The sequence below is a fragment of the Pyxicephalus adspersus genome, chromosome 6 (assembly GCF_032062135.1).
Source record: "Pyxicephalus adspersus chromosome 6, UCB_Pads_2.0, whole genome shotgun sequence".
NCBI classification, from domain to species: Eukaryota; Metazoa; Chordata; class Amphibia; order Anura; family Pyxicephalidae; genus Pyxicephalus; species Pyxicephalus adspersus.
The window spans coordinates 66,810,170-66,828,086 of NC_092863.1; the positions used below are offsets into that span (position 1 = coordinate 66,810,170).

Here is a 17,917-nt window from a genome sequence, read left to right on the forward strand (position 1 = left end):
ACACAACTCCTTCTCTCACTTCCCTCCTGATTAGAAAATGGAGACAGAAGTGAAAATATGGTCACACAAAGATCTGTGGTGTCTGACACAATGCATTTAGTAGAAGCCTTGCTTCACTTTTTCTGAGCTGTATGGGAGGTAAGATTAAGGACCCTTCTTGGGATTCCTGCTCATTTGCTCAGGTTTTGTTCACTTAATATTTGCCAAGGAGTTCTTAGAAAGACAGATAATTCAGTTTTGGCAGCAGGTTTTGTCAATCAAAAAGGGTTAATTTAAACGGTCTTTTAATTAGGAAAAATTAGACTCCCAAAATCTTCCACTCACAAGCTGTGTAAACTCTTCTAATGTATCTTGAAATGTTTATGTCTTCAGTTAAAAATAGATGGTGGAGAAGAGGCTTTTCTTCTTTTCTCCTGTTTCTTTCACATATGTTTATATTGATATAATTGTTGTATGGATGTTTAATTTACAATTATACCTGTTTGTTCCTTAAGAGTAAAAAAAAAAAGCACCAATCTGCCACTAACCTCCATATTTTTTGGTTTACCAACATCTCCTTTGAACCTTACTACAGTTATCTGTGCTACAAAAAACATTAAAGATTTAGATTTTAGTTTACGTGAACTATTACATAAGTAATGAACACTACAAGGAAAGAAATTAATGTATACAGTGGGACAAGTTAATAGATACATCAGGCCTCATAACTTGCCCAGATAAGATATCTGTTTGGTTATTGTTAAACATAGTGAAGATATAAATCTAGTCAGAAACCATGTGAAGAACATTCACCTGAAATAGCAATCATTGCTTCATATGGATAAAATCAGAAGTATGTGGCAACAACAATCTGATGTCATCCAACAATGAACTGACAAAAGTAAAATTCAATTAAACTCAAAATTGAATTCCAACATATCCAGAGTAAAATCAGGGTTGATTTTATACTCTATGCAGTACTTTTTTTTAAATAAGAAAGTTTAGCTTAAATTTTTTTGGTTTTACCCTTGTTAATAAGAAAGTGTATATCACTTCACTTCAGTATACCTTAATTAAATCACACTGGCAATGTTATCATTATTTTTTTTTCCCAAATTAGTGCTTACCACAGTTTTGGAAAATAATTACCTAAAAATAAAGATTATTTTTTTTACTGGGTCAATCAGCTTTGAAAATCATTACCTTGTTTGGCAGTGCTAAATGTTTTCTATTAAATCTAGGGGTAGGAACACAAATTAGTTTCTAAATACATCAATTTATCCGCTTTTACTGTTATATAAAAAAACAGGTAGCCCCGGGTTACATACGAAATAAGGACTATAGGTTTGTTCTTAAATTGAATTTGAATGTAAGTCGGAACAGGTACATTATTTTAATAAATGCAGTAAGGACAATATGTTTGTCTTAACATATTATGCAGCATAGTGTCAGCTACTTTAAAAATCCTCACTATGATTTATTCACTAACAAAGCAAAAAAAATGGCGTAACCATTGCACGTTACTCTCAGTGGGATCTCATTGTGGGACCTGCAGATGATCAGATCAGAGGATCCTAGGGAAACCAGACATGATTTACTGTATTCCAAGCGAGGTTGACAGCGATTCCTGATCTTGGCAATTGAGGAGATATGAGCACTATAACCCACTGGGTAATGAGGATCTCAGAACCTTGCTATGTCCCTCAACAAAATTTGTTTAGGTGTGTTTAGCCACAGTTACTTACATATCATATCTGTTAGTAAAAAGACAGATTACATTACTGAAAGTACTTATAAGATAAGTACTGGTCCTAAGAAGTATGCACACTCAATGAAAAGATTGGAAATATTTTAAGTAATTTATTCCCTGTAAAACCCCATACCCATAATCAAGACATTCTTAGAACAATATTCCCGAGGGGCGTGGCCTAGCCGGCGAGCGTGATGGACGTGTAGCTCAGGAGCTCCGCAGACGCCGGCCACAATCCAGCGATTATCGGGCATATACTTACCCATCCATGGGCAAGCAAAGAAAGGCTAGGGTGGGGAGGTTCCCCCCAACCCCAGCACCGCTTCTAGACACCGCACAGCCCTCTATTAGGGCTTACATTCGGGATCTCTCGCCGGCGTCCTCCGCCTCAGGCAAGATGGCGCCGACTCCCTCCCCGCACACGTGGCGGCGAGGAGAGAGAACTCAGATGTCAGCTCCGGATGACGGGGACGCACGGCCGGCGGCTCTCTCACAAGCCCTGGTGGCTTGACACTGATGGTGGTCGGCGTCGGCTGACTTTTTGTTGTTAGTCATGAGGATTTTTGGTTTATTTCTGCTGGCCCTCTGGGTCCATGGTCCCTTTGGGTGGGGATGTGCATCTGCTCTACAAGGTTGTTCCCTACCCCTGTTGGGGGGTAAGCAGGGACCAGCGGATGCGGATCCGTTCCATTTCACCGATAGGCGAGTGTTCACTCACTGGTTAGCTTTTTCCATTTGGTTTTCTATTTGTATTTCTTTTGTTATGTGGTTTTATATCCCTTTTCTTTTTCTCCCTCCCTCTCTTACATGTGACACTATATGTGATGGTGGGCGGTTCTATAGATCCTTCCACCGGTTTTTTCCAGGACATACCAGTACAGGGGGGTTCTGCCTGCGGTGCCCTGGTTAAAAGATTTTATCTTTTAATGTCCGGGGACTAAATTCTAACACGAAAAGAAAGCTAGCCCTAAGGGAATTTAAACGTTTATCCCCCGACGTTGTATTCCTACAGGAGACCCATTTTGATAATACGGGTTCGTTAAATTTCGCCTCCAGACTTTATCAGCAGTCTTATTTGGCTAACTCCCCTTGTAAGAAAAAAGCCGGAGTAGCCGTCCTCCTGAAGGACTCAATTCATTTTGATCTCTCTGGGTCTATAATTGATGCAGAGGGGAGATACATAATTTTGAATGGGACTGTACAAGGTGTATCTATCACGCTTTGTAATGTATATGCTCCTAATAACGGTCAGACTCAATTTCTCAGCAAGGTCTTGTCCCGGTCTTACGAAACTTGACCACACCTATTTGATAGTGGGAGGTGACTTTAATTTGGTCTTTTCACCCACACAGGATAGACATACCCTACTCCAGTCCAGTCCCTCAGCACAGGTAATCAGTCAATCCAGGGTGTTTAGACAACTGATCAGACTGTACCAACTATGATAATTGGAGGATTCATCACCCCTCTGGGAGACAATTCTCCTTTTCCCCGCCACATGGTACCCACACCCGTATAGACTATTTGTTTACTAACCTCCCTCTCCTGAGGAATAGTATTTCCGCGGAGGTCCACCCAATCACCTGGTCTGACCATGCGCCCATTACGATGGATGTGACCCTTTCTCTTGCTTCGACGAGAATCTGCCATTGGCGGCTGAATGAATACTTGGCTAAAAATCCAGAAACCAAGTCCTCCCTATCCGCCACTCTAAGATCCTTTTCAGGGAAAATGAGGGTTCAGTTGCACACACTTCTACGCTGTGGGAGGCACATAAAGCAGTGCTCAGGGGTCATTGTATTGCTCTGGGCTCCAGGTTGAAACGGGACTCTAACTCTAACTGTTTAATTACGACACGGGCCTTACAGTCTGTTGAGGCGAAATATGCATCACAACCGTCCTTGGGTCTCCTAAGGGAAATAACCACTCTCAGGTCTAAACTACGAGCTCTAGAGCTTAGGACAGTCGGTTGGCAGATGCAGCGAACTCGACAGCAATACTACTTTAAGGGTAACAAAGCGGATTCGCTGCTTGCCCGCAGGCTGAGGGATAGACAGCTACAATCCTCTCCGGGGGCTATCAAGGATAAAAATGGGTTGGCGTGCTATGATCCCCATCAAATTGCCTCTTGTTTTGAAGCTTTTTACTCACAGTTGTACCAAACGGTCCACAATGCCCAAGCCCCCTTGGGTAGATCCCTGGAGCCTAATATTGAATCATTCCTGGCACGAGTGGACCTCCCCAGGATTAAACCTGAATATCTAGAGCAACTTAACACCCCAATAACAGAGGAGGAACTTGCGACAATTATATCTCATCTGCCATCCTCTAAAGCCCCAGGCCTGGACGGCTTGCCCTATCTCTATTATAAAACATTTTTGCCGGAACTCTCCTCACATCTTCTTAAGTTATTTAATGACTTTATGAAAGGCAAGCCGATTCCTCCCTCAATGTTGAGGTCCCACATCACAGGGATACCAAAACCGGACAAAGATCCAATAGATTGTTCAAATTATAGACCGATAGCCCTTTTAAACTCTGACTTAAAAATTGTTACAAAAATTTTAGCCACTACACTGTCTAAGTTCCTCCCTGCTCTTATCCATGGGGATCAAACGGGTTTTATCCCATTCAGACAAGCTGGGGATAATACCAGGAGGGTGATTAATATTATAGATATTAATAAGCGGAAATCCCCTTCCTTGATTCTTAGTTTGGATGCCGAAAAGGCGTTTGATCGCCTCAGCTGGCCGTTTCTCTTCTCTACCCTGCACGGAATGGGCTTTACAGGCCCCTTTGTGAGGGCAATTAGGTCCCTGTATACGGCTCCATTGGCTTCAGTTAAACTGCCCCATGCATCCTCCGCTCTGTTCACAATTAAAAACGGAACGAGGCAGGGGTGCCCTTTGTCGCCCCTGCTTTTTGCCTTGTGTATAGAGCCCCTGGCGGACTGTATCCGCTCCAATCCCAATATACATGGGATTTCAGTGAAAGGAAGAGAGTACAAGCTCTCTTTATATTCTGATGATATCCTTTTGACTTTGTCCCAACCACTTATTTCTCTCCCCAATTTGTGGAATGAGCTGAGGATGTATGGTGAAGTCGCAGGATTTAAGATTAATTCATCTAAATCAGAAGCTTTGCCACTTCATATTCCCACACTGGACTGGCAGCCCTTACGTGCCTCTTTTGCCTTTATCTGGCAGAAACACTCCCTCCGCTTCCTAGGGATGCATATTACCCCCACTTATGCTCAATTGTACCCCCGCAACTTTCCTCCATTGTTTCGGGAGGTGACTAATTATTTAAGTGGCGGAACCACCCCGTCGTTGCTAGGGAGGATTACCTCGGTTAAAATGATGCTCCTCCCCAAATTGCTTTATCTATTTGAGACGCTGCCAGTTAAGGTGCCGCCTCCGGCTCTGAAAAGAGTCCAAACAGATTTTCTGCGGTTTATCTGGGCCTATAAAAGACAGAGTGGCTCAGCGTATTGTATGTACTGCCAAGGAGATTGGAGGGTTGGGGGCGCCAGATATTTACAAGTATTATCAGGCGGCCCATTTACGGCATCTTTTGCAGTGGACTTCCCCATATCCCCCTAGTATTTGTGTAGAGTTGGAGATGGAATGGGTAGCCCCTGCTCACCCCAGTGTTATGTTGTGGAGCTCCTCCTTGCTGTTGACGGACTCGGATTTGACGGCGCCTATGGTTTTCACCAGGAACCTTTGGAGAGCTTGCAGAACTAAATATAATTTAGCATCTTCTCCCTCGCGATTAACCTCCATAATCTTTAACCCACAAATACCTGATAGCCTCTCGAGTTCAATGGCTGGCCCTTGGAAAGACAGGGGTTTGTATCAAATTAGACATATCCTGCACCCAGTTGAGCGGAGGCTACTTTCCTTCACTGAGCTAACGGATAGAGTTGATTTACCTCGGACCTCTTTCTATGCCTTTTTACAAATAAGGCATTATGTTAAGTCTTTACAACCCTCAGCTACCTTCCAGGCCCTTACGGCATTCGAGAGACTATGTATGGAGGGCCCCTGCACCGAAGGAGCAATCTCCTCCATTTACCGCCTACTGCATGTTTCTACACAGGGAGGCTCCTTTAAATTTAATTATATGCTCAAATGGGAAGCAATTCTAGGTCAGTCTCTAACATCTGAAGATTGGCTTGATATTTGGGAGGTAGCGCATAAAAGCTCTATTTGCGCCTTATATAAAGAGAATCTATATAAAATTGTGCTACGATGGTATCACACTCCGGCGGTGCTTCACCGTCTGTTTCCTACGGTTGACCCTATGTGTTGGAGATGTGGGGCCCACCGAGGTACGATAGAACACATTCTGGTTTTGTCCCCTCATTCAACCATATTGGTCACAAGTTAATGATCTGATATCTGCAGTAACCCAACAACATATACCGTTGGACCCTCTTTTCCATCTCTTGGGGCGTCCTCCAACTTTGCCAAAAGTGTCTCGTAAGCTGGTTTCCCATATTCTGGTTGCAGCGCGGACGCTGATAGCTTCTAGATGGAAAACAACACTGCCCCCCTCCATGGAGAATTTATATACGCGGAGCCAAGAGATCCGCCTTATGGAATACCTCACGGCGCGCTTATTAGAGACACTTTGGTCAAATTTGAGACGGTTTGGGAGGTATGGGATCATTATTATGCTAATTTGTCTTTCTGATATCTGTGGGCTCTTCTTTTATATGGGAAATGATAAATGACCCTGGTTATATATGTTCCACCTTTGTATTTCAAGATGTTTAAAAGAATTGTGCCCCTTGTGCAAATGTTATCGTATGATATTCTGGTTAGATTCTGGAATATGTTTTGATGCATTTCTATAGTGTTATCACCCCTTATGTTTTTCCCTCTTTTCTGTTTTTCTGTACCCTGTTGAAAAATTTCAATAAAAATACAATTTCAAAAAAAAAAAAAGAATAATATTCCCTCCCTTTAAGGTCTGACATACAGATGTATTTACACATGCTAACCCCCCACCACCACCTTCCACAAAGGAGTGAACAGCAGTCAATCATGATAAGTTATCAATCCACTATGGCAGATTGATGAACGATAACAGGGGACCACTGTACACGTTAGATTTTCACCTGCCGGGCATGACTGCCAGTCTCAGGCAAATTTGACATGTACGTATTTTAAGCCTTTAAAGTGTTTAAGGTCTCTCCCTGAACTTGGATTCTAAATTCAATTGCAGTAATAATATAAAATAACTATATTGAGCAGCTGATAATCATAATCACCTTCCCAAATGGTATTACTGGCAGCAGAGGTAGATGTATAGATTATTATAAGAGAAATATTATTTGTAGTATCAGGCAATGCAACCCTCCTACTGGTAACCTACATCACAGATTGTACATTAAGTGGACCTGCTGCTCTTACAGTTGTGGCTGTCAGTTTTACGAATGCTGCCAAGTCTGACACCATTTGGGCTGCTTTGTAAACATTACAAAACGAAAAAGAGAAAGATTTCTTTGCACTTTTCTTGAAACTATTATTCCAAAGCTGTGATAAGTGCTGCTGACTTTTTATTTTATTTTTAATGCCAAATTAACTTTAAATAAAAATGTGCCTTACAGCTTTTTAGAAATACTGTCAGTAAAACAGAGTGAACTGCATAGACCACATCACTAATAAAAGGAGTATTAGTAAAGTATTAAATACTATGCATAATAAAAAGGGCACTCAATTGCACAGCGAAGATTCTCAAAACAAGAATTTAATGTTTTTAGTAACGGTTACTAATAGATGCAGATTATATTGCACATACCAGAACAGGACACCATTTCTTTACTCCTATGACTGTAGAAATAAGCCCTACATGCCAATACCATATCTTGCATTTGTTAGGTATTTGTGACTGATCTGTACAGATGCATTAATTAGACAATGGATTACATGCATTCTTCTTAAAACAAAAGGTCACCATTAGAGGAGACAACATGGACAAATAATGTACAGATGATATTACATTTTATTTATTTAGCACCAATATATTACGTAGCATTCAGTGCATAATCATGTCACTGTGTCCTACAAAGGTGTCACAAGAAAGCCAATTAGCCTAACTGCAACAGCAGAAAATTACATACCCATTGGGTAAATTCTAATTATGAACCTGTGAATGTGATTCCAATTCCTCAACAATGCAAGATTAAAGCGGTTATTGAATACATCTCACATTTAAAATCTATGAAAAGAAAATGTGTTATTGACTAGTTTTACAAACCTTAGCTCCTTATGGAGTTAATGGACTAGTTTCTATTCCTCCAGTTCTTTATCACCCATTTCTGAGATAAGGGGTTCCCCTGGGGCGGGACTGGACCTGTCCAGCTGTTGGTTGACACCTACCTCATATAGGTCCCCCATACTTGTTGACAGTACTTTGGTATAATTTCCCTTATTTTGTCCTTTTTTAGTTAGTATTTTCACCCCACAGGTGGTGGGGGCCGGCCCTCTCCCCGTCTGGTGACTACTTCTTGTTTGTTAGCTTACCCACCCCTGTCCTTTGTCTTTTTTGTTTCCATAGTGTTTCTTCCTTCCCTGTGAAATCTTTCCCTTTCCCTGGGTGTTTGGTACACGCTCCTTAATTTGAATACCAGCCCTCGTGCCTTCATCACACCCACAGGTGCAGCTGCTGAAAATTCGCTCCCTTAACACGAAGGGTCTCAACTGCCCCAATAAACGTTCACAAATGTTATTTGCACAACATAAACCAAGAGTGCATATCTTGTTTCTCCAAGAAACACATTTTCAGGCCAATAGAATACCATCCATCCACAACCGATAATACACTACATGGTATCATAGCTCCAACCCAACCCCAACACTAGAGCAAGGGGAGTGTCAATGGCATATCACAAATCATTACCACTGCAGATACTGGACTCCCTAATTGACCCTCAGGGCAGGTACTTGTTTCTTAAGGTGTCCATCTGGGACAGGATGTTTACATTGGCCTCCTTGTATTTTCCAAATTATCAACCCACTGTAGCTACGAATGAATACTTAGATATTCTGAAGGGGTTTTCTGAAGGTACCATATTAGTGGGAGGAGACCTTAATTTTGCCCTTGATCCCCAAATTGATTCTTTCTTCATGGAAAACTCACGTTCCATACACTAAACTGAAATCCTTGGGCTCTAAACTTAATGAACTGAAATTGTTGGATACCTGGCGTACATTACACCTGTCAACCGCTGATTTTACTTTCTATTCCCACATCGATTATATTTTGGTTAGCCACTCTGCCTTAGATTGGAATTCTTCGGCAGATATTGATTCAAGACCTTGGTCAGATCATGCACATCCTACAAGTGCATTTTCAAGGGTGATTGTGGAAAAGTAATGACTCCCTGTTTAAAGGCTCTCTTTGTGCAAAAGCAGTGGTGGACGTCATTACTAATTTTATCAGAGATCACTCCTCACACACTACTCCCCTACCCATGAAATAGGAGGCTATGAAAGCAGTAATTAGGGGAGTACTAATATAACATGGTACGCGCCTCAATAAAATAGGATCACAAGACATTCATTCCATATCCAATAAAATGAGTAATCTAGAATGTCTACATAAACAAAATATGTCCCCAGATTTTTTTTTTTTTTTTTTTTTTTTTTTTAGTTGTTAGCAGCCCGAACTCATCTCCTAGAATTGTACGATCTAGCAGATTAACGTTTTCGGGATCGCTTCTGCAAACATGTCAATATGGCGACAAATGCTGGGAACTTTTGGCAAACGGGTTACACCCTTGGGCGCCAACCACATATATCCCCTCTATCCGGGGCTTCCAGAGGAGCACTGACTTCCATCAGATTTGCAAAATACACATCCTTGCCCCGCTCATGGTTTGCGAGAAAAAATTCGCTCAAAATGGATGTATTGCCTTGCCTACTACCCTGTTTCCCCGATTATAAGGCACTCTTATATTTTTTGAAATGCCAAAATATGCCCTGGGTCTTATTTTCAGGGGATGTCTTATTTTTTTCATGAAGAAGACTACAGTACACATTTATTGTTGAAAGTCACTCATGATCACTCATGTTCCATTGCAGCCAGCATCAAAGACACACACGCTGCAGCCAGCATAAAGGACACACACGCAGGATCAGATGGGAGCTGTCTTATAAACGGGTAAGTGTCTTATTTTAATTATTTTTTTAAAAATCGGGGGTGGCTTACTTAATGGGGATGTCCTAAAATCGGGGAAACACGGTATATGTGTTCCAGACAGTCTTATTTTTTTTTACCTGCTTCCTATGTGTACCAGACTTAACTGCATACTATAAGGTTTTGGTACTAACTCGACTGATTGATTGGTTTCATAATAGGGATAGGAAGATTTGGGTCCTTATTGAAGAACACTTTTCCCCGGTGGACCTCAGGTCTCTCCCATGGATAGACCGCTCACTTTAACACCAGTCCAACCCTTTGCCTGGTCTTACCACAGACCTGCTGCGACTCTGGGATAACCTTATTAAGAGTGGCAAACCATTCTCAAGTCCTGGTCCCATGTCACCCATGTTTGATATCTCGGCCATTCCCCCAGCAATGGGCAAGGCAAACTTCCTGGTGTGGTCCTCCTCAGACAATCGACTATTAAGGGATGTTCTCCGTAATGCCCAAGTACCCACCACCTCCTCCCTCTGCCTTCCAACTGAAGGTAGGATGGCCCCCTGGTTTGCATATAGACAAATTGTTTCCTATGTATACTCATTCTCGGATATATCCGTGTTACTCAGAAACCTGACAGGTTTTTAGGAAATTTTGAGGTCCCCTAATTGCCCCACTCATGTTGTATCTCAGTTATATACTCTTCTTAATCAGGATACGACCCCCAGTGTTCCAGTATTCACTAGATATTGAGAATCTGATCTAGGGGTGACATTACCTGCAGAGGAATGGGGGAAATCCTTCACCCTCACACCTAAATTAACTTTTACAAGCAAAGCCCAGGAGGCCAATTATACGATTCTGTCTACATGCTACCTATGCCAGGTTGAGCACAATCGCATCCACCTGATACTTCAGGTACCTGCTGGCAATGTTTTACTGCACGGGGGTCCGTGTTACATCTGTGGTGCGAATGACTCACAATATGCGGATTTTGGGATACAAATATTTAGCTATTTAATGAGTGTACGGGCTCCCACATGCCCAACAACCCAAAGGTTGCTCTTCTATCTATTGTTCCTTGGGGGATCAAGCCATTTTGTTACTGCAGCTAGAGTTCCTATTCCTAGATATTGGAAACAGCGGTCCCTAAAATTAAGGAATGGCTGACTGAATTGAAGATAATTAGACATATGGAACAACTGATTGCGGATTCGATCCGATCAATTTAAATTGACTTGGGCTGTATGGGACTTGTTTAAAGACTCACCTCAGTTTCTTAGGTATTTAAAGTAATTGGATTTAATTATGCCAGTGTACAATTTTCCATTCCAGTTCCCTTACCCTTCCCTTCTTTGTCTGTCTCATTGTTATTGTTCCCCTTAATTTTCATTTTTGAATGAAGCGGTTATGGTGTGGTTCTTCACATGGATGTAGGAGAAGGGATATTGTGGACTCCAAAGCTCCTAAGCTGCTGGCGATCAAGCCCCCACAGTTTGTGGACCTGGTCTCTCTTGACATATGACTGGCATTTTTGCTTCAAGATACTGTAACGGCTCCAACTGCAATGTTCCCTACCCCATACCCTTTGTTGGACTATACAATTCTAAGGTAATTTTCCCAGTGTTTCTTTGTAAAATGTATCGGTGTATATTTGAAAAATTAAATATATATTTGACAAAAACAAGAGGAACTGATGTATTATAGAGAGCCGCAGGGATGACTCTTGGATGGGATGTATGTTCTCCCCTAATATAGAGCACAAGTTCTTTAAACTAGTAGACTGTGAAATGAGCCCAGGCTTGGTAAGAAGCGACTCAGAGTTATAAGCTAACTTTAAGTTCAGTTCGGGCTGAAGATAAGCCGTATTGTTTTTTAGGGACTTGTATCTTACATACTGCTATGTGTGCTGCCTGAATTTGCTTATACCTCTAATATTATACAACATAAAGTAAACATGTTTTTTTTCTCCACTAGCAAGTCCTGATTTTTTATATTGTATTTATATTGTTTTATTCTTCTACAGCTAAAAGGAATGAGCTTTAATCTGTATATTATATCAGGTAAAGCAATTATACTACTAAAAAAAAAAAAAAAAAAAAAAAAAAAAAGAAAATCTGGAAAAGAAAGACAAATTCTTGTTTGTAAATCATCATTTTAAAATAACTTTAAACACTGAAAATATATATTTATATGATGTAAACAGTAACATATTATTCATGTTATGTTTAAATAAACACAGCTAGAAATGTTTAACATTCTATCTCTACCATTTGGTAAGTACTCAGTAATCATGTTTTTTTATATTCTTTCAAAAGCTAAATGTTCTGTAAAAATCAAACTTACTTCTTCACTGCTTCTCTCTTCTGGTTGTCAATACCATCCCACCATTTGGAGAAATATGAAATCTCAGCCCACATGAACTTTTTCCCTTTATCTTCTTGTAGTTTCACAAGCATGTTATTAAGAATGTGCTGGGTCTGGTCTCTGAAATAGTCATCAAAGGTTTTCAGCCAACCTGGAAGAGAGATTTGAACTGTGAGGTTCTGGGAGTTTCATTTCTATAGAGGAATACCTCATATTCTGTAGAATAATCCTGAGCTGGCTTCACAAGACAGGAATTCAGTATTAATTCACAGTTCATATTGCACACATGGAATGTGAGATACTGTAGAGCCATTCACAGTTCATTTTTAAACTTCAACTGGAGCATGTTCATGGTATTATCCTTTTTTTAAGCTTATAATTATCCATATGTATTGGTGTTTAGTTTGTTATAGTGCAAATTACTTTAAAAACTTTAATTTTAAAACAATTATGGTATTTCACTGGTGACGCACTCTGCTTTGTGTGGTGGCACCTAATATGGATAAACATTGATGTGCCAGATGAACAAGATGCAAGTTTAGAAGAAGCAGGCTGTATATTAACTAGTTTGTTAAAACATGGGGTGGGTTTAGAAACAGGTAAGTCAATGTAAACAGTATTACAATCTAAAATTACAGTAACTACAGTAAAGAAAGTAAACATAATACATAAAAATGATTACTAGACAGCAACTCTTCCAATTTATTGCTTCTCAGCAACCAGCTGCTGCAAATCCGTCAGTGGGAACCAGTGGCAATTCAAGAAAAAAAGAGACTAGAAGATATAGATATATGTATCTATATCTATATATATATATATATATATATATATCTATATCTATATATATTGCATGAGATAAGGAGAAACAGGGCATAGAAGTGGACAGAATGTGGGGAGGGACATTAAGTAGTGTGGATAGGGGAAAGATTCATCTGGTAAAATTGGTTTGAGTACACAGCAGGGTTCATTATCAGAACAGAGCTGTTTGAAGCAAATGTGTTCCAGTAATGAGTTGATTTTATCATTAATATTGAATATTATGTACATTATTCATTTTAATATCATTAGGTTATACATTACAAGTAACAACTTACACTGCCTTGTAACAATATTTTGGTAGTTTTGAGATTAACATAGCATAAATTGGAGCTCAAAGATCATATGTTAGAAAATTGGTTTACTATGTAATCCAAAACCATACATTATTTTCCACTATATTAAGTCATTATTAAGTGGTCCCACTGTCCCTGAGATTTGAATAAGTGATGACATATTCAAAACACTTATACAGCACTCTGTAAAACAGGATGGATTTTTATTGTGGGAAGAAATTCACATTGGTCTTGGCAATTATGATTATATATAGTCTTTAGTAACTTGATATCAATTACTGCTCCCTGGGCAAAGCATAACTGTCCCCGCTCCTGCCTGACCTGTGTAAACTGGGAGCAAAAAAAGAAAAAAAAAAAAAGACGACTTCCACAGGGAAAGAAATTTCCTTTACCTCTCCATTAAGTATCACGAATACAAAAAAAAATATGCTCAGTATATCATGGCATGAGGGAAGACATTTTGCAACAAAGAAGAATATTTTAATGTTTAGTAGATCTTTGGCGATGTGAAGTAAGATGGCCCTCTAGAACAGTCATTTTCAACCTGGGTTCTGTGGAATCCTAAGCACTCCCCCAGAGGTTGCCAGGGGTTCCTTGAGCTGACTTTCCACCCATCTGATGCCACAATCATAACCCCAATGACTTTTTAATCAAAGGGTCTATAAGGATTGAATTTGGACCACGATGGCAAGAGGGACATTATTCACACGGTCCCATTGATGTGAGGTGCATCTATCCAATTTATTTTAATAGCAGGTTCCTGGGACCTGGAGTTACTTAGGGGGTGAATAAGATGCTGCTCTATAACAAACTTTGCAGGAAGCATGAGACCAGATAGAAGGCTGCAGCGCGTAAGATTAATCAATTGGTACATTTTAAGAACATTACACTAACCTATATAACTTTTGGGTTTCAAGGTATAAGCAGTGCAAAACGTGTGCTTCAGTGGCTTCACCCCAATAACACAATAAAAACATATATAACTGAATGTCTGGAGATTGTAATGCTAATAAAATTAGGTTATCTCTTTGCCATCTTCTGATCTGCAGGTTTTGTGTGACAGCCCCAGCACCTGTATCCTGTACAACAATTTCCTGAGCGTGTAGTGGATTTCTCTGCAGACTTCATGGGCACTGTGCATCAAAATGAAAGTGCCCGAAAACCACTACTTTCAGAAGTGAACACCCCAAACTCAACAATCTGCACTGCTCCTAATAAAAGCATTTTAATAAATTACATTACAAATTAAATATAATGCTTTTGTTTCCCATGCATACTTTTTATATTGAAATGCACAGTCACCCATAGCACATCAAATTTTCAATATAACCTCCACCCACAGTATACTAAAATATAGTTTTCTGGTATATTTAGATAGCACATGTATACTTATCTTTGAAGATGTAAAGTTGAAATCCAGCATGACACTAACCAGATGATCATGGTAAGTTGTCAGTTTATCGATGTATAGCAGTACACCATTCAAAATGAATGTGGGGTGGTCTGGTGTGCAGGGGGCCAAAGGACCCATTCAGACACGTGGCTTGGGCAAACACATATTGCCACAACAAATGCCAATACACACTTTCTGTGTGGTAATTGTATATGGCACCCCAGCACAGTGCACAGTAGAGCTCAGTACACAACAACACACTATACAAATGTATGGAGGCATCTGCTGCAGTCCTCTCTGCAGATTCAAGGCTACCTGAACTTTTTTAGTCTGAATATTGTGACTTTACTCAACTTTCCTGCTCTGCATTCATCTCCAAGGTCAGTGTTTCAAAGCCCTACTGCATTATGAGATTACGCAATACTGGTTTTCTTTAACTCCATTACAGATTACAAATGCATAGTTCTCCCCAGCCTGTTTTTGATGGGCGGGCGGGCGGGCGGGCCACCCAGCTGCCGTGCCTCCTCGGCCTGGCACTTAGCAGCAGCTCTGAAGGAAAAACAGAGAGTCTGCTCACTCCATTCTCACCTGATAAGAGCCGATTGCTGATAAGAGTCAGGCAGGAGGAGAAAAGCACAGCACAGCTAGGATGAGATCAGGACATCTTATAACAATGTACCTGCCCAGTGAGCGTGTAATGATGTCATCATCTGTGTGTGTAACTGCATGTCACATTCCTCAGCCTTACATCTCTCTGTGTATAAACCTCTATATCGCCTAAACTGTATGTCATAATGATTTCAAATTTTCAGGGTGCACAGGGAACACTCATAATTAGTAGTAACTAATAACCACAATTTCAGCACCCCAGCTTTTAAAAATTTCAGGATATGGGGATCACAATTGTAAGAACTTGTGAAAATACAATAGTGGGGTTTCTGTATCAGAAGCAAGTGCGCCTAGGTGTCCTTAATTGAAAATGCAAATTGGGGACCCCTCGGGGCCACTTACATAGAAAGGAGCATTGGGATGGGGTCCCTAAACTAGAAGCTACCTTTCACAAATCTGTAACGGTCATATTATGTTATCCTGTCTGCTTCTCTTCTTTGAACCTCAAATTCCCTAGAATGGTGGAGTGTACAAAACTAAAAATGAAGGTGCAGTGGGGGGACACCTTTGGCTAACACCCCCACTAAAATGTCATTATTATGGCAAATGCACTGCCTTGTTACACATTACTGACCACTTCTAACACATGATTCCCAATTTCTCTGGAATGGGGAGGTGAAGGAAACTGAAAATGTGTGGGGAACATCTGTGGATAACATCCCTTAAAATATCACTATGTTATCATTAGAACATAAAAAAACTCTGCCTATCAAAACAAAATTGGGGCTCAGGTACTAGTAGGGTACATTCATGTGTAACAGGGCAGTGTGTTTTGATGGGCAGAGTTTATGTTGTAATGATGTTAAGGTGATGAAAGTTTAGGGGGGATTGTTAGCCACAAGTGTGCCTATAATTCTGTTTACCCGTCCTTTTCTGTTCTAGAGAAATTAGGGTTCATGGTAGGCACGAGGAGAGTTTGATGGGCAGAGGTTTTTTATGTTCTAATGATGGCATGGTAATGAAATTTAGGGGTTTTTACATCTGTTCCCCCCTTTCACCTACATTTTCAGTTTCCTGCACCTCCCCATTCCAGATTAATTGGGGTTGGAAGAACAGAATCAGAAAGTGTAGCATAGTATTAAAATATACTTTGGTGAAAGGTAGGTAAAAAATTTAGGGGCCCACCCCAATGCTCTTGGCTATGTAAGTGGCCCGTGGGGTCCTTAATTTGCATTTTCAATTTTGGGCTTCTAGGTGCAGGTTCTTATAAAACAGCAAGCCAAATGTTCAATTTCCACAAGGTAAAAAACTTGTGATCACCATATCTTGAAATTAAAAAAATAAATTTTAGGTATTAGTAGCTATGAGAGTACCCTGCAATTACAAACAACAATTTGTTTAATTTTTTGTGGAAGACACCTCCCCCTTCCATCTTTACTGCCATGGTGGTAAAGACAGAAGGGTAAATCTGCAGCCTCCTGGGGTATTTGTGTCACATATCCCAGGTGGCTGTGGGCTTGCTCTTTCTGTGCATGCACGACATTGGGAATGTATCATCAGGGGCTTTCCTATAATGTAATAAAAAAGTGCTCAATCTCAGGCATGCCCAATGAAATCAGCATTTGATGGAACGGTGAGCATCAGAAAGAAGAAGGAAGCTGAGCAAGCATGGGACTCAATGGGTTCAGTTTGTGAACAGATTAAGTGAAATTTTTTTCCACAAAAGGTATCTAGATATAGAGCTAGGAGGTCGTATCTGAAGTCAGGCTGAACTCACATTGGCAGCTGCATATGCTGTGTTTACCCCTCACTTTCCTCTAGTTAGGAACCACTGCTGCTTAAAAAACTGCTAGGCCTGAAAAAGCTCAGCACTTACCTCCTCTTACCAAACCCAGGTGCCTAGCAGTTACCACCAGTTACCAATCCCTAGCAGTTGACAAGTAGTCACTCAGGAGGGGTAAATGGCTCAGTTTTTTTTTTTTTACTGCTAAAGTGAATGAAGCCTACTACACTACTACAAGGGATTAATTACACAAATAAAACATGGAACACTAGGCAGTTGGATTCAAATACACAGCACTGGACTTGTTGGAGCAATATACAAAAAATGGAAACATTGTACATTCTAACAAGCCAGGCATTAGAAAGATAGAGCAAAGTTTAGAGGGGGGGGGAAGAATGACACAATATTTGGGGTTACTTGATACCCATGGCATAAATAACTAGGAGCTCTAAACTTGCTGTGTCTTTCCCCAGTTCCCCCCCCCCCCCACCCGGCTAAAAAAGATTTCTGGGGAGAACACCAAAATATCATGTCATATATAACTTCTGACCTAATTGAGAATTCTCCTGAAATCAAGCAGATGGCAAGAAAGTCATGATTTGTGATGACTATTGGGGGGAGTTTACACAGGGAGCCCCATCAACAAAAAATCGATTTGGACAAAGTACAATTTTTTTTCCATATGTTCATTACTATGTATATTGCATTTGACAGTAATATTTACTGCCTTCCAAAAGTATCTCAACTACTGCTATTTTAAATGCATTGACAAA

The 17,917-nt window shown here is 40.4% G+C and overlaps 1 protein-coding gene across 1 annotated transcript in view; it reads right to left on the minus strand.

The window, feature by feature from the left end:
* MAN2A1 (mannosidase alpha class 2A member 1) overlaps positions 1-17,917 on the minus strand; it is an 87,790-nt gene that overhangs the window by 40,125 nt on the left and 29,748 nt on the right. Inside the window, exon 4 of the mRNA XM_072416099.1 lies at positions 12,227-12,398. Within this exon, the coding sequence (XP_072272200.1) occupies positions 12,227-12,398 (172 nt within the window). The remainder of the gene's footprint in view (positions 1-12,226; positions 12,399-17,917) is intronic.